Source organism: Mirounga angustirostris, unplaced genomic scaffold, assembly GCF_029215605.1.
Source record: "Mirounga angustirostris isolate CCGP_5_RB_7025 unplaced genomic scaffold, mMirAng1.0.hap1 SCAF_2, whole genome shotgun sequence".
Lineage (NCBI taxonomy): Eukaryota > Metazoa > Chordata > Mammalia > Carnivora > Phocidae > Mirounga > Mirounga angustirostris.
The window spans coordinates 194,926,970-194,953,360 of record NW_026991710.1 but is presented as its reverse complement, the minus strand read 5'-3'; the positions used below and the strand labels follow the sequence as shown (position 1 = coordinate 194,953,360).

At 35.6% G+C, this 26,391-nt stretch overlaps 1 protein-coding gene across 6 annotated transcripts in view; it reads left to right on the top strand.

Annotated features, from left to right (window-relative positions):
• Positions 1-26,391, top strand: part of WDR17 (WD repeat domain 17) — a 110,805-nt gene that overhangs the window by 43,662 nt on the left and 40,752 nt on the right. For all 6 annotated transcript variants that reach the window (XM_045879598.3, XM_045879597.3, XM_045879602.3 and 3 more), the window contains 9 exons: positions 300-483; positions 4,857-5,087; positions 11,201-11,452; positions 13,602-13,724; positions 15,777-15,961; positions 18,158-18,326; positions 20,761-20,852; positions 23,053-23,135; positions 25,010-25,096. In XM_045879598.3, the coding sequence (XP_045735554.1) occupies positions 300-483; positions 4,857-5,087; positions 11,201-11,452; positions 13,602-13,724; positions 15,777-15,961; positions 18,158-18,326; positions 20,761-20,852; positions 23,053-23,135; positions 25,010-25,096 (1,406 nt within the window). The remainder of the gene's footprint in view (positions 1-299; positions 484-4,856; positions 5,088-11,200; positions 11,453-13,601; positions 13,725-15,776; positions 15,962-18,157; positions 18,327-20,760; positions 20,853-23,052; positions 23,136-25,009; positions 25,097-26,391) is intronic.

The following is a 26,391-nucleotide window of genomic DNA, read 5'->3' as shown; positions in this document are numbered from 1 at the left end:
AGTGCACTTGTGATGAGCACTGGTGATGTATGGAAGTGTTGAATCACTATATTGTACACCTGAAACTAATATAACACTATTAGCTAACTGGAATTAAAATAAAAACTTAAAAGAATGATTTCTTTATATTGATTGAATACACTTAACACTTGAAAGTAGACCAAGGCTTGAAATGTGTTCATATCATGTTATTAGGTGTACTAATTTTCATGTATGTAGCTTTTTAAAAATGTGATTATTAATGAAAAGTGTGTTATCTAAAAAGCACTGAAAATGTCTTATTTATATATTTTTTTTAGTTGGATCACCGTTATAATGAATTCAAACTTCACGCAATTATGTCTGAACATAAAAAAACAATCACAGCTATCTCTTGGTGTCCACATAACCCTGATGTGTTTGCAAGTGGCAGTACCGATAATTTAGTGATCATTTGGAATGTTGCAGAACAAAAAGTCATTGCTAAGCTCGACAATACAAAAGGTATATTTATAACTGGGGTTTATTTTACTAAGTGATTTTAGATTTTTAAAATTTATTTGACAGAGAGACAGCCAGAGAGGGAACACAAGCAGGGGGAGTGGGAGAGGGAGAAGCAGGCTTCCCGCGGAGCAGGGAGCCCGATGCGGGGCTCGATCCCAGGACCCCGGGATCATGACCCGAGCTGAAGGCAGATGTTTAACAACTGAGCCACCCAGGCACTCCAAAATTTTTATTTTAATAAGCAAAATATTTTATTTAAATTAGCTCAGGTTTTAAAGTACTGCTTTTCAAACTTTCCAGTGGAAATCTATGTAAGAAATTTCGTATCTTGACTCATTGTACATATATATAAAACTGAAACAAAATTTCATGAAACTAGTGCACCGATCAGTTAAAACAGTCAATACCAAATGATTTCATTAATAGGTAAATATAACAAAACTTCCCAAAATAAATATAAAAATAATTGGTATGATTTTCTTAATGAGACAATTGGTCTAGCCTGTTCATTACTCTATTCCAATCTGAAACATACACGGACAGTGTTACGCATGTAATCAGGGCCCTGCTGAGTTGGTTTCTTTCTTTTATTTTTAATTGGGTCAAGATAGAAAGTCCTCGTTCACACAAGTAGGTCTTAGTGAATTGAATATTATTACACTCTTTCTAGCTAGCCTCTTACCCCATGATAATGATGAAGTTACCATTTTTCTGTGTTACATGTCACAATAATTCAGTCCCTTTTTGAGTGCCAGGGGTGTCTCAGTTATTAATTATGATTTTGCAAGCTCCTGCTGGATGTGTTTTTCATGGCGGTTGTTCCTCTCACAATTACTGGTTATAACTTTGAGACAGAAAACTGAGATGTGACAGTCTCGCTAACTTTATTTTGTTCAGCTTCTTTATAATGTTCTTTTCGGTATGTAGCAACAATATTGAGAATTCATAGGCAATTATATGTAAATCTTGCTTCCCAGATAATAATAATGCCTTTTGGAACCTTTGGATATGCTCAGCATACTTAGTATATTTCTTTTTCCTTGTCTTTTCAAATTTAGGTCATTAGGAATATTGAAAATACCAGTAAAATAAACCAATTTTGTTACATAACTTTCATCTTAAAAAAAAAAATTTGCCAAACAAGTTTAATTTTTCAACTAGAAAAATGTGCATCTCATTCCCAAGCTCATATAATCTGCTGCTTATTTTCACTTGCAACAACCACTGAGCTTCAGTAGTAGATAGTGGGCAGTGTGCTCCCATCTCTGAGCAAAAATTTTTTTAAAGTTATTCAGTGAGCTTCCATTCATGTAATGGTTTTCCTTAAGGTTTTCAATACGTCAGTGAGAAAAAGCCAAAATACTTTTGGTACAAGGCTTTGTGATGTAGAAACAGCAATTGATAGCCTCAATCAAGATTTTTCATGTTTTTCTAGTCATACCTGTTTCTCTACCAATCACAAATCCTACAGGTTTTTCCATTATTGTTTTTAATGGTCAATAGTACATTTTCTCAATACTTTATATTCAGCTTTATGTGAAATTAATTTTAGGTAACACAATAAATACTCCTTAAATGCTACATGATGTCATTGTTCTTACGAAGTTATCACACAAAATCTATACTAGACTATAACTGCATAGCAACATTTTCTAAATGTTATGGTAGGTACAGATTAGACAGTATATTACTGTATTATCACCTAGTTTATCGACTGATTTGTCATCAAATACCATATGCATCACATCTTTTCATGATGGAAGAGTTTTTTATTCATTAGCTGTGTGCGCCATAGCTTTTTTTGCCACAGAGGATACAATTAAATAAGACTTTTTCATTAGTTGAATCATTGAACATTATATCAAAAACTAATGATGTACTATACCTTGGCTAATTGAATTTAAATTAAAAAATAGCTAAATCCTAAAAAAAAAGGTTTTTTCATTAGCATTTGTAGAATTATTAAATAATTATGATAACAGTTTTGATCACTTTTACGTATTTTTCCTTTCCTTACGTATCTTCCTTTCCTTTGAAAATTTTCAGAGGCTTTACAATAAGTTCCTCATGCCATTTCTAAATATCTTCTTACTTTGAAAATTGAAAGCTGTATTTGCAAAAATATTATGAATATTTTGGTTATTTTCATTGTAAGTAATTCCCTTTGAAATGTCTTAGACTCTGTTTCTTCTTTTCAGAATCCAGCTTAAGCAAAGTAGAAATTTGCATTTAGTCAACCTTTTTTAAAAATCAATATTAGAACTTGAACTTGCCTCTGTATTTTTTATTTTCATTATTCTGTTTTCCACAGTAATAAAAATTTTATTTAAAACAAGTATTAGTTTGTTTAAATATAAAATGTTAAATTTTCATAAGGTTGAAAAATATCCCACTTGATAATATCCTTTCAGAAAAAACACCCCAAAACATTGTTCCCAATGGATAATAGTACTGCCTACCCATCTTAGAATATTTTGGGGAGAATTAAATGAGTTGATATTTTACAGAGTTCTTAGAAGTACTTAGAAATAATAAACCATTATAGAAGCCTTTTCTGTTTCAACCAAATGACATTGTTTCTGGTCCCTTCTCTTCCTTGCTGCCTCTCTGGAGACATGCATTCAGAGAGCCCGCGTTCTAGTGGCTTTCTTCAGGGGTGCGATGGTGGTTTGACCCATTCAGAGTATCTCATCCCTTATTGGGAAATTCTACTTCTGTTAATGTATTCTAAAACCACATATATTTTTTAAAGATTTTATTTATTTATTTGACAGAGAGATAGAGAGCACAAGTAGGCAGAGCAGCAGGCAGAGGGAGAGGGAGAAACAGGCTCTCCACTGAGCAGGGAGCCTGACGCGGGGCTTGGTCCAGGACCCTGGGATCATGACCTGAGCTGAAGGCAGCAGCTTAACCAACTGAGCCACCCAGGTGCCCACCATATCAGCTTTTTATTGGCCTTACTCATGGACACATTCATTCCTTCTATAAATATTTATGGAGTTACCATTTTATGTCAGGCCCTGAACTAGGCGTTAGGCTTCTGGTTTCTGCCTCTTGGAGCATTAAGGACACAAATTGAATTTACTGTCAATGAACAACTTTCAACTCTGTATCTTTGTTTATAGCACTTCCTCTTCCTGGGAAATAGTACTTATCCCATACATTAAACTCTGCTGCTTCCTCAAAGTATAATTCAAATCCAGCTTCTTTCCAGGACCGTTGCCCAACAGTTCACAAACCTTTCTGAATGTCACAATCATTTGGAAAACCTTGTTTTTGTTTTTAAGATTTTATTTATTTGACAGAGAGCACGAGCACAAGCAGGGGAAGCTGGAAGAGGGAGAAGCAGGCTCCCCGCTGAGCAGGGAGCCTGATGAGGGACTCGATCCCAGGACCCCGGGATCATGACCTGAGCCGAAGGCAGAGGCTTAACCGACTGAGCCACCCAGGCACCCCTGGAATACGTTGTTACAAATAGATTCCTGGGCCCGAATTCCATATGAGCTGATGTGCATATTCAGTTTGCTGATTCTGATGGATTTGTTTAAAGTATCTGTGTTGGGAGATTCATAATCTCTGTCTTGAGTTATAAATTTACCATAACACTTATTTTATATATGATTTATTTGATCACAGTAATAGTGAGGGGAATACAATTAACTTTTGTATTTCTCCTATAGTTTAAAAGGGTCTTTTACATGCATGATTATATTTCCTTTCTTAATATTCATGTGGAATAGGTGTTCAGCTATTTTTGGTTATATCCATTTTATAGATGAGAAGACAGGTTTAAGAGGTAAAATTACTTGTTTAGTTCATCTGAAGCAGCACTAAGATTTGAATCTAAACCCTGATAGAACATAGATTGTAGCATTAATTTTATTGTTATTAAATCCCTATAGTTGCATTTAACTTTTCATTTATATAATCCTTATCTTCCCAAGGTATTATATTTATATCTTATATTTAAGATCCTTTAAAGCAGGAATTGTATACCATATTAACTTGTATACCTAGAATGTCTACGAGTCTACACAAAAACTTAGTAAGAATTTATTGCTTTACTATGTAGTTTCTGAAAGAAAAAACTCTATAAATGTCTGCATCTGTGAAGCATATTATGATAATTAGTAGTTTTAAACCTAATGAGGTACTTTTCCTTTCATTATGGAAGCACCCTACATATGTTGCCTGTAGTCTTTAGGGTCACTTTATAAGTCCGACTCCCAACTAGGAAGGTAGTAATATTTTTTTAAACGACAAGCCTATTCTTATAGTTTAAGTTGCTTTAGAAATGTGCAATGGAAATACTATTTAATGGTACATCTTCTTCCTCACGGCTCTGTTACGTATCTGTATTTTATTTCTTCTAGGGATGCCTGCCTCTCTTAGCTGGTGCTGGAACGCAGGTGACGCCGTGGCTTTTGTTTCCCACAGAGGACCACTGTTCATTTGGACCATCTCAGGCCCAGAGAGTGGGGTGACTGTGCACAAGGAAGCACATGGCTTCTTGTCTGATATCTGTATATTCAGATGGCACACCCAGAAAAAGGGGAAAGTTGTATTTGGTCATATTGATGGAAGTCTGTCAATTTTTCAGCCAGGTAAGAATTTAATTTAGTCAGGTTTCTTTTTCTTACCCTATGTGATTTCTTGTTTACACAGCATACAGCCAAAGTTCACAATATTTTAATTTTAAAATAATAGTTGTGCAAATAATATCCAGCACCATGAAGTAAGTTTTATTGTAATATATTTAACTCAGCTGTGCAGATTGTACTTTGAGTTAACCCAAATCCAGTCATTTGCCCAATATTTTTACTTTAAGTCAGTTGTTTATTTCTGTACATTTACTAAGAAAAATGACCCGAATGAATTAAGGACATACAGCAGAGGAATATGATGACTTACTAATACTTCTCAAAAATATTTTCCCACCTGTTTGTAAAATACCATTGTGATATCATAGGTCCTTAGCAAAGACTTTGAACTTGAGATAGAAAGGAACAATAAATCTTTGGATTCCCCCATCAGTTACTTAATCTAGCTGAATGAACGGGTCTGAGGAACTAATTTATGTTTATTTTTTCAATTTAAACAATGATAAAATGTGTAATGGGGAGATCTGAAAATTACCAGAATAGCTCTCCACTCAAAAGTAGTATGGCTACCATTTGAGAAACATGCTTTTAGCCATCTGGCATCTCTGTTGATGTATGTGACTCCTGACTTGCTAGATAGATGGATAAAAGTGCTTTTTAGGACTAAGATCACTACTTTCACAAAATGTATCACATCCAATTTATCTGAAACTAATAGAAGAAAAAAGAAATTGAAGTTGAACAGAAGAAATTATAAAATTTGAATAAATATTTCTTAAATCTTTCTAACATTAAAAAATGATATATATGATAATTATATATGATTTCATGGATATGTGGAATTTTAAGAAACAAGGCAGAGGATCATAGGGGAAGAGAGGAAAAAATGAAACAAGATGAAACCAGAGAGGGAGACAAACCATAAGAGACTCTTAATCTCAGGAAACAAACTGAGGGTTGCTGGAGGGGAGGGGGGTAGAGGGATGGGGTGGCTGGGTGGTGGACATTGGGGAGGGTATGTGTTGTGTAAGACTAATGAATCACAGACCTGTACCCCTGAAACAAATAATACATTATATGTTAATTTAAAAAATATGTCAAAGGTGATGGGATATCACTCCCTGATTATATTATATAGTAAAGATGAAGAGATTTTTTTCAGATGTAAAAATAAAATGATATATAAAACATTGATATTTTGGTGCCATTTTATCTCAAATACATTTCAAACAGGATCTACTGTTTTACTTCGTAAAGAAAGATAATAATTATACTTCTTTGCCACCTCCCCTCTGCTCTTTGTGCATATCCTCTTCTTCCTTCTGGTTATACTAATGTAACTTGGGGAGAGTTTTATCTGTTTGTTTTAAGTTGGAGTGGGGAGGGATCTGTGCTTGTTTTCTGCTTCATTTGGATTTGTTGTCTCGGACACCCCCACCCAATCTGTTCTGTCCTCTGTCTGCATTGGGAGAAAATTCTGTTTTATAGTTAGTCATTAGGCTCATGGTTAAGTGACCTCATTCACAGACTTTCTCTGTTTGATCTGGTGCATACCACTTCTTTTCCCTCCTGAGCTCTTGATCTACAGCAGTCTTGCTCAGTCCTGGGGTGGGGGGATTTAGGGACAGTCAGGATGGCTGTGTGCTGTGTGTTTCCTCCTCTTGATTCTCTGCGGTCTGGGGGTGTAACCAGATCTTGTTAGGGACTCCCCACTACTCCCCAGCCAGCCTGCACCCAGAGATTTCATAAGGATTGTGATACTTTCTTTTTGAGGAGTCTGTGCTGCTGAGCTCTCAAGAGGATAATGAGGAGTGTGCACTTACTTTGGTCCAAATTTCATTCTAGATATTACTCATATTTCATAATTTGTCACTGTGACCATCTCTTTTTTACTGACTATGGCTTTCTTTTTTTGCTTTATTATTAGGCATTTTTTTAATTAGGTATTTTTGAATGTGTTAAGTCCTAAGACATTGAGACATTGTATCATGTATCTAAAATATAAAACATTGAGACATTTTATGCTTATTCTGGCATTGAAAGGATAGGGAGGCATAAGGACCTCCTTTTCCCTTTGTGTCTCCCTTTTGTGGGTTTAAGTCAGAGTGGAATGTATTATATTTCAACATCTGACCTATGACTTCCAGAAGAGGCCATCATTTTCCCATAACTCATCTTCCAGTTATTAAATGAAGTAGTTTGTGCATCTCTACCCCTATCAATCAAGTGTTATTTTTATGGATCCACACATGGATTCATTTACTAGGGCTTACCCTAACAAAGTTCCACATACAGGGTGGCTTAGATCAACAAATGTGTTGTCTCGCAGTTCTAGAGACCAGAAATATGAAATCAAATTGTCAGCAAGGCCCTCTGAAGGCAACAGGCCTGTCTCTTAGCTTCTGGTCCTTCCTTAGCTTGTGTCAGGCCTAGCATCAGTCTTCACATGGCATTCTCCCCGTGTGCATGCAGGTCTCTGTGTCCAAATTTCTCTTTTATAAGGACACAGTCATGCTGGATTATGGTTCACCCTCATGACCTCATCTTAATTTATCATCTGCAAATACCCTATTTCCAAATAAAGTCCCATTCACAGATCCTTGGAGGTTGGGACTTCAACATCTTCTGGGGGGATACAATTCAACCCATAACAACCCCGTACAGACTTGCTGGCCTCATTTATTCCATAGGATGTTTAGCAATGAATATATACAAAACATTAGGGAAGGTATAAATCCTGCCATGTATTTTCCTTTTGCATATACATGAGCTAACGGGTCATAAAGGAAATACTACTTTTTATTCTGATGTTACATTCTGCATTGCGAGTTTGAAGCTTTGAGACTGTTAGCATTAATACTGATGTTATGCTTTTTACTTTTCCTAAGGAGTGGTCACCTTTATTGGCACAACAGATTATTCTATCTCTATGTAACAAGATAGAATTTATGTCCTCCAGGTTCTTGCAGGAGCCTAAGACCTCAAGCTCTCTGCTGTCCGGTCTTTATCTCTCTAGGGAAAAAAAGGAAATATTCACGGAGGTGATGTTGCTGCCTTTTATGCCTTCTCCCTTTCAGTCTGAAAAGCACCACTTTATTCTATATTTGTGTATTGGATTTTCATGTAAAAATTCACCAATGAACAGAGGATTCTAGAGCCAAAATCACTAGAAAACTACTCTAGCTATTTTAAAATTATAGTTTTGGACAAAGCTAGGTCATCAGAAGTTTTTTTTATTTTCATAATAGAAATGTTTTCATTGAATTGATTTTTGTGTTATTCCAAGGATGTGCATGAATCAAATTTGCATGGTTTTATTTTAGAAATGTTGATGATATTCCCTGTGTCATACTGCATTCCCTTTTTGAAAACACACAGGAGACCTGTAATTTTGGTCTCAGTTCTGGGAAAAGTGTTTCTCCTGAGCACTTTTTTTTTTTTTTTTTTGTCTTTTTGTTTTATTTTTATCCTATGGACACGGTGAGTTATGTAACCTTTCATGATTTTTTTTCTTCTTTGCTTTGGCCACTGGTTTCAAAATCAAAATTTGAACAGCTATGTGGATTATATACTACCTCATTATTTCATTTTAATTTATTTTTAATTTTTTTTTCATTATTTCATTTTTAAACCCCAATTTTCCCTTGCCCTGGTTTTTGGTTATGGTTTTTTGGTTTTGTTTTTTGTTTTAAATTTTATTTATTTATTTGAAAGAGAGAGCAGATAGAGAATGCATACAAGGTGGGGAGGGCAAAGGGAGAGGGAGAAGCAGACTCCCCGCTGATCAGGGAGCCCAATGTGGGACTCATTCCATGACCCCAGGATCATGACCTGAGCCAAAGGCAGACCTTAACTAACTGAGCCACCCAGGCGCCCCTAGTTTTTGGTTTTTGTGCAGAAATTATCAACCTTACCTTCTTATTGACTTATTCTTCTCAAATGCTTCTGTCGTATCTGACAACACAAGTTGCCTGATATTTGTATAATAAAATAGAGTGCGCCTGGGTGGCTCAGTCGGTTAAGCGTCTGCCTTCGGCTCAGGTCATGATCCCAGGGTCCTGGGATCGAGTCCCACATCGGGCTTTCTGCTCTGTGGGGAGCCCGCTTCTCCCTCTCCTCCCCACTTGTGCTCTCTATCTCACTATCTCTGTCTCTCTCAAATAAATAAAATCTAAAAAAAAGTTTTTTCAAAAGAAAAAATAAAATAGAACATAAATAAAAATAAATAATATAAAATAATGAAAGTATTATCAGCTGTTCTAATGGTTGGCTGTAAAATTTTATAGATTTAGTTTTCTATTTTTTTTAAATTAATCATTTTTTTTATTTAAAGATTTTATTTATTTATTTGACAGAGAGACACAGCGAGAGAGGGAACACAAGCAGGGGGAGTGGGAGAGGGAGAAGCAGGCTTCCCACCAAGCGGGGAGCCCGATGCGGGACTGGATCCCAGGACTCTGGGATCATGACCTGAGCCAAAGGCAGACGCTTAACGACTGAGCCACCCAGGCGCCCCTAGTTTTCTATTTTTTATAATAAAAATGTTGTTACTAGACTGAACAGAAAACCGTGGCTGTAATTCATAATCATTTTGACTAAGCATGGGCTTTCAAGCAACATGATTTAGATACCATAGCATTTGCATTGCAGATTTTCCCACGTTTGTGTTAGTGGGTTGTTTTTATTTTTTTTCACATTCTGGAATATTTTTCATAAACCATTGACGTTAACTGGCACATGCAGATACCTGAAAATTACTTAAGAAATGGCTTTAGTATAACTTAGGTTGATCATTTTTCAGTCTCTCTCTGACTTGTAATGATTTGTTGTATTAATATTACTGTTTGTTAGATCAAATAGCAATTTAGCAGATACTTATTTTGGGAAAGAAGAAGCAAACTTTTCTCGATGAGGATTTCAGGAATTTGATAAAGCCAAATAAAAGAAACATCACATGTACCTTCTATGATTTTATATGCAAAAATTCTAAATAAAATGTAAGATCAACATCATAAAGAATAATGTATTCTGACAAATTTAATCCCAACCCAGAAACTGTTTAAGGTTTTCAGTTCATTTTATAAATAGCTTATAAATCCAAGGAAATTTATTTTTTTGCTTTTATAATCTGATATGTTGAAAAACAGTATGTAATGGTGATATTACAGAAGGAGCTATGGTATCTCTCAGTTGGGTTATTGTTTAGTAAACACTTCTGGTGGCGTTTATAATCCTCAGGAGGAGTTGGTTCTGTGAAGACTGTGGTCTGAATACCGTTGTCTTGCTGCCTTTCCTCGGAATGGGAGGCCGGTTAATTGGTGCTCCATGTAGTGTATCAGCAGAAGCATTTTTTCCCCCATTGCCAGTTGTGTCTAAATTTGGAAGGAACAAGAGGGTTGTTTGATAATCCTTTGCTTCATTTAATTCCACATGTTTTATGTCCCTATTTTTCTGTCCGCCTTCTTTGTACTGGTTGTCGGGAGTGAGTTACGCTTCTGAGCACTGCTGTGATGCATGAGGAAGGGGGGACCGTAAATATTGATATGCTGCTTATAACAGGCCTTACTGTTCTTAGCACTTGAAGTGACTAACTCACTCTTTTACAAAACTCTATGAGCTAAGTATTGTTATGTTCTCCATTGTACAAATAAAACACTGAGCGCACAAAGATTCAGTGTCTTGTCCAAGAGCACAGAGCTAGTCGGTGGTGGAACGAGGCTGTGCACCCAGGCAGTCGGCTACAAAGTCTGTGCTTTTAACCACAACAGGGTGTTCCTCTTGGTAAGCACTTCCCTATCCCCACACTGCTGCAACTCAGTGGAAATTGTAGTTGATGACATGAGCCTGGGTATTGTTTACGTGCGTCTTTTTCTTTTGTCATTTCAGTAACATTTAGGGCACCAGAGATGGCCAGAGCAGAGCAGTTCAGTCTGACTTTCATCTCATCCGGATCCCTGCACTCCTGTGTCACTTAGGACCTCTGCACACAAAGGCCAGATCTCTGTTCCCAGTACTCTCAGAGACCAGGGATGTGCAAAGAGGAAATTAGTATGACCTCAGTTGTTGATTTTCTTTTGAGCATTTTGTTTAAAATCTTTTTCTTTATATTTTAATAGGTAATAAAAGTCAGAAACATGTTCTGAGACCTGAATCTCTTGAAGGGACAGATGAGGAAGATCCAGTGACAGCCCTGGAATGGGACCCACTGTCTACCGATTATCTCCTAGTGGCTAATATGCATTTTGGAATTCGCCTGCTAGATTCGGAATCACTTTATTGCATAACAACATTTAATTTTCCCAGTGCAGCAGCTTCTGTTCAGTGTTTGGCCTGGGTTCCCAGTGCTCCTGGGACGTTTGTAACTGGGGGTAAGTTTACCCTATTCCCCAAAGTTTTAAATATGTGTTTATTCTCTGAGTCAGGGAAGTTATAGTCTTTTATTGGTTAATTTTGTATAAAATGTATTAATACCCAATACTATCATTTATTATAGTAAATGCCTAGTTTACTTTTATTTATACTGTATGTCATTAACATAATGACAAATAAATATGAAATTAAGGCCCAGTTTTCCAGGTTTCTGGTTATAAATTGGACTGTATTGTGTATGTGCACACATGTGCTCAGGTTTTTGTGTTTGTGTGTAGAAGACAAAGATAATTCAGTTTCAGTCATGGAAGGATGACAGTAAAAGTACTAACTAGAAAAACATTGATCTAGATGGGAGCTCTGTTAGCCTCACTGATAATTTGGACAGTCAGTGACCATGAGTACCTAATTAGACCAAGGCATTTTCTATCTAAGTTGGAAATGAAAGTGGGGTTTATCATCATGGCTTGAAAGGAAGCTCCTTCTTGGTTTCCCAGTCATGAGACAATTAGTAAAGCTAAGAAGTGACAGGGGATGGGAAGATAAGTACTTAAGCTAGTAATTAGAAATTAAATAATTCCTTCTACTGGTTTCTTAGGATGCAAGAGAGAGGTCTCTGAAAGACTTGAGTACTTTCAGCTACTGTATAAATACTTCCCATATTTGCTTAATGTGAAATAACAGAGTCTTTATCCTCACAACTGTCTTGAAGAAATTCTTTACTTCTTTAAGCACTTACATTACTCATGGATATAGATGGAGTCTTACGTAGCTTAATTGCCTGTCATTTTGTATGATATAATTAATGACAGGCAGGAACATTTAAAATATATTATCATTGTTCCTGAGTTAAAATTCACATGCCATAAAACTCAGCATTTTGTTTTGTTTTTTAAAGATTTTATTTATTTATTTGACAGAGGATGAGAGAGAGCACAAGCAGGGGGAGTGGCAGGCAGAGGCAGAGGGAGAAGCAGGCTCCCCGCAGAGCAGGGAGCCTGATGTGGGGCTCTATCCCAGGACCCTGGGATCATGACCTGAGCCGAAGGCAGACGTTTAACCGACTGAGCCACCCAGGCGCCCAAAACTTTCAAGCATATGGTTCAGTGGTGTCTGTAGTCACAAAGGTGTACACCCATCACCATGACCTCACTGTGGGCCATTTTGTCATGCCCCCAGTAGACTCGGTAGCTGGTAGCAGTCGCTCTTCATGAACCCCTCTCCATGGCCCCAGGTGCACACATGTGTGTATTTAACTGCTAACCTACATTCTATCTCTGTGGATGTACCTAGTCTGGACGTTCCATAGAAATGAAATCATTCAGTACAAGTGTCGGACTGACCATAAAGTTTTCAAGGTTCATCCATGTTGTAGTGTGTATGAATATTTCATTCCTTTTTATGGATGAATAATATTGCATTGTATGGATATGCCAGATTTTGTTTATCCACTTATCAGTTGACAGACATTTACCTTGTTTCCACTTTTTTGGTTTTTTTGCTATTAGGAATAATGCTGTGCTGAATGTCGGTGTAGAGGTTTTTGTGTGGACATAATGTTTATCATTCTGTTGGGTATATGTGTAGGAGTAGAAATGCTGAGTCATATGGTAACTGTTTAATCACTGGAGGAACTGCCAGAAAGTTTCCCAAAGCAGCTTCTATATAAGAGGTGGGATTTTCAGGAAGTCGGGGAGCTTTCTAGTTGGTTTTTTGGTATGTCAGGCAGTCTTGGTTGCAGGTGAGCAAAGGGGCAGTTTATGTACATTTCAAAAGACAAAATATTATTTAATGTTAGAGGTGCAAAGTTTTTTGTAGCTGGCTTCCCTAGAGCAAAGGTGTCAGTGGGGTGCTTTTTTTGTGATCAGACTCTGATAATGATCTTTGTAGGGGGAAGCCGCCAAAGCAGACAGTCCTTAACCCTAGGAAAGGATTTGGAACAGAAAAAAGCAAAATAAGCCAAACATTTAAAGGATGAATAGCATTTCACCTGTTTCTTTGGGTTATTGTACGATATTGTTTGAAGAATGTTAGTAAGTGGTGCTAAAAATCTTGCAAGTTAAAGTTTTTGTTACTACTTTTGTGTCTGGGCATTTTATGTTTCAAATAAAACTAGTTAATATAATGCTTTTTTCTTGATCTGACTAGATTCTCAAGTGGGGGTTTTGCGCATTTGGAATGTTTCAAGAACAACACCTATTGATAATTTTAAATTAAAGAAAACAGGGTTTCACTGCTTACATGTACTTAATTCTCCTCCAAGAAAAAAATGTAAGTAAAAAATCATCAACATTTAATATTTTAAAATGTCAGATTTACTGCTATCAAATAAAATGACTGATATGGTGATATACAACTGAACATAGTAAAAAAATAAATTTACACTGTATGTTAGCCTACTGGAAATTAAATAAAAACTTGGAAAGAAAAAGAAAAAAGAAACATACCAAATACTATATGCTACTGAAAAGCAGGTTTTAAAAAATGGTCTTTGACAATGTGTACTAAAGAGCTATCAAGGCCACATAATATCTAATATTACTAAGTTGAAAATATTTAGAGCCAAGTTATATTTTTAAAATGCTAATAAATGAGGATATTAAGATAATCTCAAATTATCTACATAGGGAAAATGAAGCATGATTTTGGTGAAAATAAGAAATATCAAGAGTAATAGATCAAATAAAATTGATCTGAAATAGGAGACTTTATGTTTTAAGTGTGGCTCTTTTACAATCTGGAGGGTTTATAACAAAGTTGAAATAACCTAAATATTTGAAATATAGGATCTGGAACATATATTCCATGGTTGAATACCAGATGTCACTGATTAGTAGTTGCTCTTTTGGATATTCTTTATTTTTGTCTACTTTTTTTTCTGATTACCTTTTATTGCTTCTCTAATCAAGAAAAAAATAAAATACACTTAAGCAATAAAGGAAAGACTCTGGAATTTGGGGGGAAGTTTAGAATTTGAATTTTTCTTAAACATGGGATGACTGAAATTTTATAGATTCTCTTCTTTCTCGTATTTTTTTTTTCTTATTACAAGAGTGGCCTCTGCCCATTAGAGGAAAAACCAAAAATATAAAGAAGCACATACCAATCTTATCATTATTAAAGCAAATCCTTTCAGGATAACTATTATTAGACATCTTGTTTTTTTCCTTCCAATTTTTTAAAGTAACAAAGTGTGAAATAAGAAAAATTATGTGAAAATGAAAAATTTTAGATGTAGACATACTCACCAAATCCTTTAAAAAGATAAATGACAGATACATAGGTGCGTATAAGGTATCAACACCACCCATAATGTCAACAAATTAAAATATTAGAGGAACCAGCCATGGAAGATGCTAATTTTAATGAAACTGTCAGCAGTATTTTATTGAACCAAATGCCTCTTTTGTTATTAGTAGTTTATGCTACTTTGGACTTCCTGTCATTGTCAGATTCTGAGAGATGAGTGTTATCCAAAAGAATGCAATAAGGAAGACTTTATTATATTTGGATCAAAAAGAATTTACTGGGAAATATTCATCTCTATTCTATGTAATTAATATAGATTGGCCTGATCATTTCCAGCAGTATCATTATTTTGAATTATGTTTGCAAGAGAATATTCACGTTCTAAGGAAAAACTTCTTGAGAGAAGACAAAAGACAAGACAAAGAATATACAGAGAGACATATTAATATAATTTAAAATTGAGAAATGGAAGTGAATGAACAGTGAAAATAAACCCGAGGAAGAAGAGAGAAACATTGAGATGCAAATGTATGTCAGGCAGTTGTGATTCTTAATTTGGGTGCTAAATTACAGTGAATTACAAAGAACCTCAAAAAGAATTATTTTCATTGGATTGGAAATTAGTGGAAGAGAGTTATTAGCTTTAAAATAAAAACATTCTCATGCATGTTTGTGTGTGTAGAGGGGAAGTAGGCCATTAGTCAGCATTTTGAAAAAATGATTCTAATTAAAAAATAATCATGCTGTGGTTTAATTTATGGGGCGATAAGAATCCAAATATTCACAACATACCATGGTTCCTCACTAATTTTCATCCATTTTGCTGCACCTGCACTTTTATACATCTCTTCAAAATAACATCCACTTTTACATATACGTATGTATAATTTTTAGCCGTGCTGCAGAAGGACTTCTGTGGCAGAAGTTGTGGTTCTTGCCTCGTGGTTTACTGATATAAATTCTGGATAAAAGAAAACAGAGGGGCATCTTTATGAATTAACCCTGTGGTTTCATTCCAGCTGATGGGAAGCTGTTGGTGTAAATATTTACTTGTTTATTTTTTTCTTTTTTCAGTTTCAAGCCAGTCTCCAACTAAAAATCATTATATGTCCTCAACAAGCGAAGCAGTTTCGCCCCCAACTCTGACACAGAATCAGGCATTTTCTCTTCCTCCCGGGCATGCAGTATGCTGCTTCTTGGATGGTGGGGTTGGACTGTACGACTTGGGAGCCAAGAAGTGGGATTTTCTCAGGGACTTGGTATGTCTGCGGTCATTCCTTCTTTTATACACAACACTTATTTTGTGTTAGCTCATGATGTTTACTTTTACTTACACACCGAGATTGTTAAAGTTATTCTCGTAAAGAATTGTGTGTTAGGACTTTATCTTGGTTGGCTGAAACATTCTAGAATTACGTACAGAATGATGGATGATGAAACTAGGACAGTTCTTAAAATTCTAAGTTTTAAACTTCTTTCAATATTAATGTTTATTTAGCTTATGATTACTCTGCATGGTTGGTATTTTGTACACCACCTGGATCCTTCATATAGTACTGGAAAATTACATTGCTGTACTATAGTTTGGAAGCAAAAAGAGAAATAAATATTCTTTCAGGAGGAAGGACAAGTCCGTCTCTGCCAGTTACTCCAAGCTTTATTGTTCATATGTGTGAAATGAACAAGGTTGGGTTCAGTGTTTTCTAAGATTTTCTAAGATTTCTAAGATTTATTGCTGTTATCGAATCAGTACAGTGATTCTGTGATTCTGTAAACTTTTGTTCTCATGATCATTAAGCTTCCATATAAATTAGAATACAACCTCACTGAGGACTCACATTTTTGACTGATTTTGTTCTGTGCTTTAACCACCTAAAATAGTACCTGGCACATAGCAAGACTTTATTCAGTTTTGTTGAATGAATGAATCTGTGAATGAATGAAGGCATGCAATAATGTATATTGTGTTGTAATTGATATTTGTCAAGAATCAGCTTCTTTAAATCTCCCTATTTCGGACTGCATAAAAATGCCTTTTTATTTTTTACAGGTTTGCATTAGACTCATCTAGGCATTTAAAAAACTTTTAAGTGTTGGTTGTTTTTTTGTAGAAAAACTTAGAAAAGGAATATAGAGCTATACTTAACCCTTGTAAAATAATTGAGGGAAAGAAAGTAATACTGTATCATTTTAGGACAAATTTAATTTTGTCCTCGAGTGAAAAATTTGAAATATGGCCAAAAAATTTTTGCAACAATGTGTAGCTTATTTTTAAATATCCCTTTTGTAGATATTCTCTAGATTATTTCATTTTCTTTCCATGTAAACTTTTTATATAAACTCTTTTCCAGTGTGGTCAGCTCTCCTGTACTTCAAATTATCATTTACTTTCCAAAAAATTTATGAAAAGGAAGGGAGAAAAATATAAGAATACGTTTAAATCTATAAAAACTTATATTAGCAAAGAAGAAATCATGCAATCTAAGTTCAGTAGAGTTTCTATTGAGTGTGTGTCTTCATATTAAAATATTTTATTTAGAAAACTATGTAATTCGAGAGTTCTTATAAAAACTAAGATATTCCTTGATTCTAAATTATTTCAGTGGCTTGTTTTCACTTTAATAATGCCTGCCAGTCAGGGGCGCCTAGGTGGCTCAGTCATTAAGCATCTGCCTTCGTTCAGCTCAGGTCATGATCCCAGGGTCCTGGGACCGAGCCCTGCATCAGGCTCCCTGCTCCGCGGGAAGCCTGCTTCTCCCTCTCCCACTCCCCCTGCTTGTGTTCCCTCTCTCGCTGTGTCTTTCTCTGTCAAATAAATACATAAAATCTTAAAAAAAAAAAATAATGCCTGCCAGTCAGAAGAGATAGTGATTTTTTTTCCTTATAATTTTCAAAGAATAAAGTTGTTAGAAAATTTTGAACAAGACTAAAAATCAAGGCTATGCTGGGTTCTTCTTATTTCTGCCAAAATCATGAAGTTCTTTTGGAGTATGTCATTGGTATAAAAAAGAGAATATTTGCATTTAAGGACCTATAGTTTCAATTTCATCTTAGTCTTTTATTATATTTCCAGAATGACATAATAAACATTAGTAGTTAATTGCTTTATGAATTTCTAGCATGGTATCCTGTATATGAATATCAGAAAAGATACGTTTTGCGTTCTTTTTCTTTTTTTAACATCTTTGTATTTAGTTGCGGATTGGAGGCATTGTGGTTGAATAAAATCTAGGTCTGTACAAAAGAGTATAGTAATAACAGCGTAGAGAACATTCAACCACAACAGTGATTCTGATTTTGTATATACATGTATATATACATATATAATATATATATTTTTATATAAATATTTGGAAACTGTAGTACATATGTTACCTTGACTATACATTGTAGTTTGTTTATTAGTAACATGAATCTTCCTCAGTAGTTGTGACTTCTCTACGCTGCATTCCTAGGGACATGTGGAAACGATCTTTGACTGCAAATTCAAACCTGATGATCCCAATCTTTTAGCAACAGCTTCTTTTGATGGCACTATCAAAGTCTGGGACATAAACACACTAACTGCTGTCTACACCTCCCCGGGTAATGAAGGGGTTATTTACTCCCTATCATGGGCCCCAGGTAAGAAGTGTTTTATTACAATCAAGAGTGCAGTTAGATGACTCTCCTAACTTCTGTTTTCATTTGAATTATATTCTTCTCTCAAAGCCATCTTGCTCCAAATAATTGCAGGGGCAAATTAGTACCAACATATATGTTGGTTCCATTTCTGTGGGGTTTTTGAATAAGCTGCCCCTGCCCAGGCACTTTGATTTCTGGACTTTTCTATATGACATAATCATATAGAAAAACCACAGTCAATAAGGATGATCTTTTTGTTTGTTTGTTTTTAAATTTTTTAAAGTTTTTAAATTTACTTTTTTCATTATGTTGAGTTAGCCAACATATAGTACATCATACGTTTTTGATGTAGTGTTCAACGATTCATTAGTTGCGTGTAACACCCAGTGCTCATCCCAACATGTGCTCTCCTTAATACCTGTCCCCCGGTCACCCCATCCTTAAGGATGATCTTGACCCATCGAATTTTAGCTGCATTTGTATATCTATGCTTTTCAAGGTATAACACATTTTATGGGACAAAAGTTTTCCTTAAAATTTTCATGTGAATCAAATGCATGAAAATAAAAAATATATGTATCTCTCCCTGACACATGTTTGTGAATATGAATGATTTTATATAATCACAGTTCAATTTTGATCATGTAACTCGATATAAATTCTACCTTTGTAATATCGAAGAACTTTTATGCCAGAATAGGACCTTTTGTTTGATCTCAGAAAAATGCTACCTTTATACCTTCCCGTACTTAAAGGAGAAAAAAGATGTCCTTGAAACTTCTGACTTTTTTTTAAAAAACATTATTTCCCTATATCATTTTGCACACCCAAATGAATTTTTCACTTTATAAAGTATATAGAGTGCTTTTCTTATTTGTCCTAGTGACAACATATTAATTTAAAAACCACATATAACCAGGATATAGCTTATTTTTTAGATCATCTTCTCATGCACAGGGATTTTTAGCCTTGAATTTATGGGCTGTTGGGGGGTTTTGATGTCTTCAGGGATGCTGGGAATCTCTTGGATTTTATGCATAAAAGTTTTAGCGTATGTGTGTACATGCCTGTGTCTGTCAAAGATTATCATAGGAATCGGATTTTCAGAGCGGTCCGTGATACAAAAAAGGCGAAGAACCTAGTGCTGTTTTATTTATCCCTCTCCTCCCACAATGAGGAGAGGATCCAGTAAAAGAAGATCCACCTCTTACTCTGACAGTAGTTGTTTCTGTGAGCAGAACATACTTAGGGCCATCATGGATACAAGGCCAATTAAAAAAAAAAGATACTTCACTAATTAAGAAGTGAGGCACGAAAAGAGCTAATCAGATCTCTTACCTGCTGCCTTCTTCCTATTCATCCCTATGTGACGCTTTGTGATTACCAACATTTATTAAAGAGGGTCTGAGAGGTTGAATAACTTGCCCGGGTTACATGCTTCGGGAAAGTAGAAATGTTGGAAAATGGAAATTCTTTTTTTGAAATGTGGTTACTGAGGAATCACTACTTTTAGCTAAGTATGGATAAAATTTAAAAGATTAATGAAGGTTGATAGGGATGGAAGTAGAGGATAGAGGATTGCATAACTTGCTGTAATTTTAGAATAGCAACCACAGGAAAAGAAAAAAAAAGTACAAATTAATATGGAAACTCCTCCTCAATAATTTGAGAACCCAACAAGGGGAGCAGAATGAAAATACTAGAAATACGATAAGGACTTATTTTTTTTTAGGTTTATAATCATTTATCACAAAGTATTTCCTCCATGTTTTACTTGTAGGTAGCACAGGAAAACTGTTCCCTTTTTTTAATGGAGAAAGCCTCTTCTTTGACTGCTTTGCAAGAAATTCTTAAGTACTAGATCATCTACTAACTTAGCAGCACTTTGATTTTCACAGATTTTTTATTTCTTAAAAACAAAGAGCATTGTTTATGTTTTTGATTTTAAAAACCTGAATTTTTTCATGTGTTCTGCTTTTAGAAATGTTTTCCTAATTAGAAAGAAAAAAAACCTTACTAGATGCAGTGTAAAGAAAAATGTAAATACTGACTGGATATGTGATAGTATTGAAGAATTATTGATAATTTTTTATTTGTGATTGTGATAGTTTGGTCATGTTAATGAAAGAGTCTTTTAGACATTTGTACTGAAGTATTTATTGATGAAATGATAGAATGTCAGAGATTTGCTGCAAAGAAACCCAAGAGGGACTATATACAAAACAAGAGTGATCATATTTTGATAATTGTTGAAGTTGTATGATGGTACATTCATTATACTATTCTCTATTTCTATACGTTTGATAATTTCCATAATAAAAAACTTTAAAAAAACTACTTTGTAAATTCCAAGTCTTTTTCAAAAATGATATTTTGAAAAGAATTACATGTGTGGCAAACATTTCATATAAGGACTAACAAATTGTTTCCTAAGGTGATTTAAATTGTATTGCTGGAGCAACTTCCCGAAATGGTGCTTTTATTTGGGATGTTAAAAAGGGCAAAATGGTGCAACGATTTAATGAGGTAAGGTGTATTTATTACTGGCTGAATAGTATAATGTCTTATACTGCCTCATGTTTTGTAAATGCTTTTCTCTCTTAATTTAATAATCACCAGGTGACATTATGTTCTGTCACTTGGAAAAAAAAATCCAAGAGAACATACACATGTTGAAATGAATTCTGAAAAACGTAGATGGGTCTAAGATACAAGAATTCACCTAAAGTTGCATTAGAGATTCAAAGGAATTCTGAATCATCTTCCACAAAATTATCTGGGCAAATATTTAATAGTTGTAAAAAGACTAAACTTGGAACAAGTTCCAAATTACAGTCTAAATTCTGTTACAATTAGCTTTTCACATAAGGAGAATTCTTTAACGTCTTGAACCTGATTCTTCACCTGTAAGATGGTGAAGTTGGATTATACAGTTTCTTGGACTTCCTTCCACCTCTCAAATTCTCCATGACAAGCACTAAAACCTCCCCTCTTCCTGCTTGTAATCATACAGATTGTACTTGACTTCTGCCTGGAGTTAAATTGTCATCCCACATTTTACTGAGTTCCACTAATATTTGGAAACTGCGTGTAATCTCATTGTAATATGTTAGATATGAATCAAGGGAAATAGGAAAGGATCTCTCTTTTGAAATTTCATTAATTTCAAATGACTACTGTTGGAGTTTATTGAATATATAATTTATTTGAAAATAGCTTATATTTGAGACTTTAAAGCCATTTATACAAAAAACTGATTTTCCTCTGAGGATCAAGCAGCTTTGATCTAGGGGACACTAAAGTAATGTGGGAAATGCAGAGTATTAGGAAAACTTTACCAAACACCAGTAAACAATTTTGCCCTCCAAAGAGGAAGCTTTGACAAAGGCCTGTGTAGTTACTCCCCTCCCTTTCTCTACATAACAATACTTTCAGTTCAGCAGTGCCCCCAACCTGCCCTCTGCCCTCCCATCAAGAACAGCACTGATTCTGTAATAGTCACGTAAAAAGAAAAGAAATGAATCTGAGAGAAACTTTTGACCTAAATTCAAAGATGTTATCCTTAGGTGTCACTTCTGTTGATCTCGTCTTGCGGCATCTTGGCCTCTTGAGAACTCAAATATCTGCCTATCAGCACTGCCCGGCCCCACCCTGACTCCAGGCGACTGGCATCCTAGCATCAGGGGTGTGTCTCTCACACCCATTCATGTCTTCCCAGCATTCAGGAGCATAGTCGAGACTGATCGAAAAAGTACTTAAATCTAGGGTAATAACTATGGGGCAAGATCAGTTGTAATTAACTGAGTTACGTGTGTCTCACAGAAGGAGATGCAGGGTCTTAGAAGCCCTAAGTTGCATTTTTCTTGGGCTAAACGAAGCTGACGGGAGGCCTCCACTCCTTCAGTTACGTGAGTGTAGAGACTACCGCATTTTGTGCCCATCTTTATACAGCTACCCCCCTTAACCCCCAAAGAGGAAAGAACAGCAAACTAGAGACCACTTTAGTAAAGTCGCCTTCAAACTCAAGGTAAAAAGTCACTTTAGTCTCTCCTTAGCTGCAGCCAAAACTGATCTGCTCTATAAAGTTAAATAAAAGTTGGAAATGGGTTGATTGCAACCTTTATTCACCCATGTCCCAGTGGATGAATGACATTCCCATGTATAATATATTCCTTGTGGTTTTACAAAGGCTCCTCATACTGGTTGTGACTACAACCCTTTCCTTCCCCAGTCCCAAGAAGGCAGAGGAACGGGTCAAATAGACTGATGTGTCACAGGAAGAGCCTTAAATCCTTCTCCTTTGTTTTTATAAGATAGAAAACGTTGAGATTTAGGAGAACAACCAGTAATAACAATTGCTTGCAGTGTTTCTTACACTGTACTTGTGGTAGCACTGGGTCAGGAAGCAGACAGATCCCTGTCTTCCTCTGCACACTGGGACTTCTGGAAAAGGCATTAAGCACGGCTTTCCTCCGCAGATCCTGGCTCTCTACCAGTGTCTGCGAAACAGAAATAGAGCCGCTTAATTGATATCTTAACACAGGGGGTTTGTTTTTTAAGTGTGATAGCTTTTATATTCCTCTTCCTGCTGTTGATAGTAGTACTACTCTGTTAGCATCGTCTAGAGTAAGTTCCTAACGGAAAAGCAATACTAGAAGAAGTAAATAAATAAGAGAAAAAAGGGGTGAATTATTTTTTATTGATAGGTATTTTGCATTTTTTGAAGCATGGAAAAAGTGGAATATTCTGCGTTGCCTGGAGTCATAAAGACTCCAAAAGAATAGCCACCTGCAGTGGTGATGGTTTCTGGTAAGTACTATGTATGAAGTTACACTGCTTACGAAAGATGTATTGATAATACCCATTGTGTCATGTTAGCACATACATCAGAGTAGTCAGTGCGATTCCATCTGCACGGCTGCACCAACCCTCACCAGCGTATAAGCCCATACGGGCACATGCCGTGTTGCCGTATCAGTACTAAATCAGCACTGAAGAGTGCGGTGATGTTTAAAATAAATAAACCAGTAATTTCTGTCTAAATGAAGATACTACCAGAGTTGTAACTAACATACTGTGAATTGCCTCAAAGAAACTTTAAGAACTTTTCATCAAGAGTCTAATTAATCCTCATCATATTTTTGAGGATTTCAGTTTTACAAGTGATTCAAGAGATATCAAGTGCTCTAGAAACCTGTTCACCTTTTGTAGATGCTGTTGTTTATAAAAGGATGAACAGCCTTTGCAATGAGGACTAAGGTAATGCATGTGGGAAATGCCTAACGTCTCTGACCTTCTGTGTCAGAAATAAGTGCTCTCTTAATTCTGTTAAGTCCCAGGAAAAAGTAGGTTTCCAAGGAATATATGTAAGGGAAGAATTGCCTTTGAGCTATTGGGCTGCTCTAAGTAGTAGTATCTTTGACAGGCGGTATAGACATGCACGGTTGCTGCAAACATAGTAGAGGTGGTCTCCTGGTGGGTTTTGCAGTACCCGGCCCAATTTTCTCATCCTTTCTTTAATTTCAGTGAAAAAGACAGTTCGTATGGAAACCAAAGATCTTCACCAGGAAGTTGAAATTTTCCAGAAATAAGCAAATTAGTGATTTTTTTTCCCTGAAAAGAACTCTTTGCTAATTGATAAATACCAAAATAGGAAAGATGTGCCTCAGAGTTTTTTGATAAGGTGATACACAGTTAGCTTTACCGTGTACTTTCAGGACACCACTGGTCTGATAAATACCACAGGTAATGACTAACATTTGTAAGCATAGGTCACCACCAGTAGCCTCAGAAGTCTGGCCTACTGTTGTTTTAGAGGATCTTTTCTAAAGACTTTTAAAACCCTGTAATACATTAATTTATACACAGCTTCTTCTTTTTTCCTTTTTGGAATCAATTGCCCTGTGTTATGGCAATGATATAGTTGGGTATTAGAGCTTCTTTAATTTTTGCAGCTAAAATATATATTTGGGGGAGAAGGGATTCTCTAAATTGCTAGTTATACACTTAGAACATGCCACAACAATGTTACAACTTATGTGTCCTTGACTTGGTGGAATAGTACATGCAACTTGCATTATAAATGAGTTGTTCAAAATACAAATTTTGAACTGCTAAATTTTGAAGCTGAAAATCGAATGCGTATGTTAGTTATAGCATTGTTTGAAAATGTATGTATTAAACTATGTTTTTCCTGGGGCACCTGGGTGGCCCAGTTGGTTAAGCATCTGCCTTCGGCTCAGGTCATTATCCCAGAGTCCTGGCATCAAGCCCCACGTCCGGCTCCTTGCTCAGCTGGGAGCCTGTTTCTCCCTCTCCCTCTGCTTGCCACTCCCCCTGCTTGTGCTCTCTCTCTCTCTCTTTCTCTGTCAAATAAATAAATAAAATCTTAAAAAAATGTATGTTTTTCCTAAAAATATTTTATAAGGAGTAGTTTCTAAATCAAAATTTATCACCTTCAAATTAATTTAAGTAGATTGCCATAATTAATACTGTCTTATGTAAATATACTCACTCATAATTGATAATATCATTTACTCAGTACTTTTAAATGTTCTCTGTGCTTTGAAGACAAGGTCTCTATCCTAAAAAACTTATTTTTGAATTATACAATTCTGGCTTTGTTTTTGTGAACAATGTATTTAGAATGTTTTTTTCTGTTAACATACTATACTTAATTTCAGTATTGTTCGAACAATTGATGGTAAAGTGCTACACAAATACAAACATCCAGCTGCGGTGTTTGGTTGTGATTGGAGCCAAAACAACAAGTAAGAATTTTTTTTCCAAAGATAAATTATAATTTCTGAGATTTTAAATAAGCATGAAGTTTAATGTTATTCTCACAGGTAATACTCATCACTATTTAGTTAATGTTCTTGTTGTCTAGCCTTGTAATTGTTTATGTTAGCTGATGCTTTAGGAAGAAGCACAGGACTAACTAATAAAAAATGGAAATTTAGTCTCATCTGTATGTGGCTTCTACCATGGAAGTGTATGTAGCCCTTTCCTTAAACCCTTTTAGGAATCTTGCCAATGGTATTACTCCGCCACAACTTTCCATTGCCCACCCCCCACCCCCAGTGCTAATGCCTTGACATTGGATGATTTCCTAAAATGTAGAATTTATGTACATAGTTTTGAAAGGTCATCCTTGCTTATGAGCCTAGTATTTACCATGTAAAAATCAGCTCAGATTTAAAAATCAATCCAAGTCAAGCCCCCACTAAAATTGATCCTTCAAGTCACTGCACTTCCAAGAATCTTGCATTTCAAACCTCTCTTTATGCTATGTAAGTTATACTTAAAGATTCAAACTTTCTTTAGATATTGTGAAAATAATGTGAAATTATGCTCTTCCATATTGTAAGTGGAAAATATACATATAAAAATATTAAAACCTTGTTATACTTGTGTTCTGAGTCAAATCACATACAAAATGATGGATCTATATATTTTTTTTCAGTAATATAGAAGAATTTATAACACACTGTTAGAGGTTTTATGCAAAGTGAGCTCGTGCCCAGCTCCTCCCCCAGGATTCCCCATCTAAGTGGCCTGATAATGTTCACAACAAAGCTGCCTAAGCCAAAATCCTTAGCCTCTTCTCTTATACCTTGTCATCTGTCTATTTCAATTTCCAGTCGGCCATCAATTCCTGTGATATCATCCATCTAAATATTCTTTTTCTGACCACTCCCTTCCCCTGCCATAAACCAGTAATACTTGTTTGCTTTTGGACTTCCTCATAAACCTTCTAAATCAATTCCAGAATTCATATTCTTCGTCACCACTTCCTTGTCTCCCTGCCCTACCTTCTTTATGTTGAAGTCAGAGTATTTAACAACCAGATCTCAGTGCACCATTTCATTGCTTACATTGATTGTAGGGTAAAATGCAAAATCTTAGGAGCCCCTCAGGGAAATCCTTGTATAATCTGGTTCCTGTGTGTTTTAGTCATGCCATTTCAAGCCTGACTCCCCCTTGTTCTTTGTATTCCAGGCACATTGGCTTTCAGTTTCTTGAACTAGTCAGCTCATTTTCATACCAAAGCTTTCCCTCATGC